Raw genomic sequence first — 1,881 nt, 5'->3', positions numbered from 1 at the left:
ATGAGTTTTTGTTTAAATTAAACTTCTACTCTCTTGTTTGCTGTTTGCTACACAAAATGCATCAAATACCCAGAGTTGTGTCCGTGTGTGTGTCTGTGTGAGACCCTGAATTGTGTTTACCGCAAAGACTTGGACCTCCTTTCAGTGTGATTTAGAACGAGCTTTGAATGTAAGGTGACCTGGATGCCAATGATGTCAGCCCCTCCATTCATGAAACACATGAATAATTGAGGTAGCCCAGCCTCGATGCACCGGCTCCGAGTTGAGGTGGAATGCAAAGTGAAAGCCATCTCTTCTCTCATTTGCTCTCTCCGCGCCTCTCACCGTCTCTCCCTCCCTCTGTTTTTCTCCCTTACCTCGTTTTGCATGTTCTCCCTCAGTCTCTGTCTGTCTGCTGTCGCGTGCGGCCGTGAATTCTTCAGAGCAGCAGCAGAAATCGCGAGATACGGGATCGGCTGGGCTCTGGGGGAAGAAGCAGTGAACAGGCAGACGATCCAGCAGCTGGAGGACCAAAGGAGGAAGAGATGGAAAAGGAAAACGATAGCTCATTACGGCAGAAATAGACAAAGAAGAGTAAATGAAATCAAAAGGAAGCAACAGAGTGTGAAATCCAGCCTCAGAGTCCATCTGTTGGGATCTCTTCCTCTGATGTGCCTGCTTCCTTGTGCTTTTCCTCTCATCCTTCTGGCATGCTCCGGAACTCGCCCATCATTCAATTTCGCTCTCCCCTCCATGCTCTACCCCCCCATCTCCTTTTCTTCCTCCTGTGCATCATCCGATGCTCCGGCTGTATGAATGAAGCCGTGTGAAAGGAGCTTGTTGCTGCTGAGCGACTCTCTACATGGCTACAAGCAGGTTAGTGCTGCCTGTTTACCTGTCTGCATTCAGTCTCAGTTAAGCAGTGGCCGCTCGTGCATTGGTTAGCTTCCCTGTCTGGAAAGATCAGCATGTACTATTTAGGAAGTGAGTTCAGGGAGAGGTAGGTGGGGGGTAGCTGCATCGCAGACCACCAGTGTCTCTTCTTTGGCAGGTGGTGTTAAGGGCGATGTAAGCTGGTTATTAGGAGATCAGAGCTGGCCAGGGAAGATCAGTGGCCCTAAGCCTGCTGGAGAAAATCTCCCCGCCTTGCCTTTTCCAGCTCCTCTCTTTCTCTCTCCATTATCTATCCGGCTACCTTTCTTCTCTTTTACACCTCGTGAGAAAACACAGCCGCGGGGTCCGCGGGATGATCCGCTGGGTGAACAGCTCATTACAGGAAGTTGCCTACGAGGACATGGTCGCATTCGAGTGTGTGACGGCGGCTAACCAGGGCTGCTACGGCGAGGTTCTCAGCGACTGTGTTTTTCACCAAGGGTATGACGTTCCCTCACGTGCTTGTTAGAGGCTGCCTGAATGTGAGGAGAATGAATGGGTGGAGTGGGATGGGCTTGGTTATATAATTTGATGTGTTCTTGCATTTATTTTAAATGAAGAGGCAATTCGGTAATAATCCAGACGATGTTGCTAATTTTATCCACTTACTGAGACAGAGTGAGGCGTGATGCATTTCTGCAATATGTGGGCGTATGTCCTCTGCTTCCATGTTGATGTCTGCCCCCGTGCTGCACGATGCATCTCTGTGTGAGCATGCTCATGGCGCACCTCGTGGTTCTTTTCAAACTGGTGCAGAGCTGAACGACAAGTGCCAGATGGGTATTTTCCAGGATCAGCAAAACTGTGAAAACAACTGGGGGCCCTCGGAAAGGCCCGGAACTCTGTTCCATTGTGAAGCCGAACGTTTAGACAGACTGAGCCGGCAGGATTTAGGGCTTTACAGCCTATTTAATGAAAAGACTGTTACAAAGTGGAACGTTGTTTTTCCCCTTTTTTTTTTTTTTTTTT

At 49.1% G+C, this 1,881-nt stretch overlaps 2 protein-coding genes across 14 annotated transcripts in view; one reads left to right on the top strand and one right to left on the bottom strand.

The window, feature by feature from the left end:
- LOC106945143 (uncharacterized) overlaps positions 1 to 1,769 on the bottom strand; it is a 16,196-nt gene extending 14,427 nt beyond the window's left edge. The window contains exons 1-2 of the mRNA XM_015028604.1: positions 1,522 to 1,769; positions 357 to 501 (exon numbers count right to left, since the gene is read on the bottom strand). Coding sequence (XP_014884090.1) covers positions 357 to 501; positions 1,522 to 1,763 — 387 coding nt within the window. The 5' untranslated portion in view covers positions 1,764 to 1,769. The remainder of the gene's footprint in view (positions 1 to 356; positions 502 to 1,521) is intronic.
- Positions 1 to 1,881, top strand: part of gramd1bb (GRAM domain containing 1Bb) — a 121,602-nt gene that overhangs the window by 81,209 nt on the left and 38,512 nt on the right. The window contains exon 1 of one of the 13 annotated variants that reach the window (XM_015028603.1): positions 499 to 855. The exons of 11 other annotated variants lie outside the window; for them this stretch is intronic. In XM_015028603.1, the coding sequence (XP_014884089.1) occupies positions 842 to 855 (14 nt within the window). In that variant the 5' untranslated portion in view covers positions 499 to 841. Of the gene's footprint in view, positions 1 to 498; positions 856 to 908; positions 1,354 to 1,881 lie in introns of those variants that run through there. One more of the 13 variants, XM_015028598.1, reaches the window with a different exon arrangement.

Source organism: Poecilia latipinna, unplaced genomic scaffold, assembly GCF_001443285.1.
Source record: "Poecilia latipinna isolate Pla-1442-1.1 unplaced genomic scaffold, P_latipinna-1.0 Scaffold129, whole genome shotgun sequence".
NCBI classification, from domain to species: Eukaryota; Metazoa; Chordata; class Actinopteri; order Cyprinodontiformes; family Poeciliidae; genus Poecilia; species Poecilia latipinna.
Note: the sequence above shows the minus strand (reverse complement) of the source record. Positions and strands in the feature narration are given on the sequence as shown.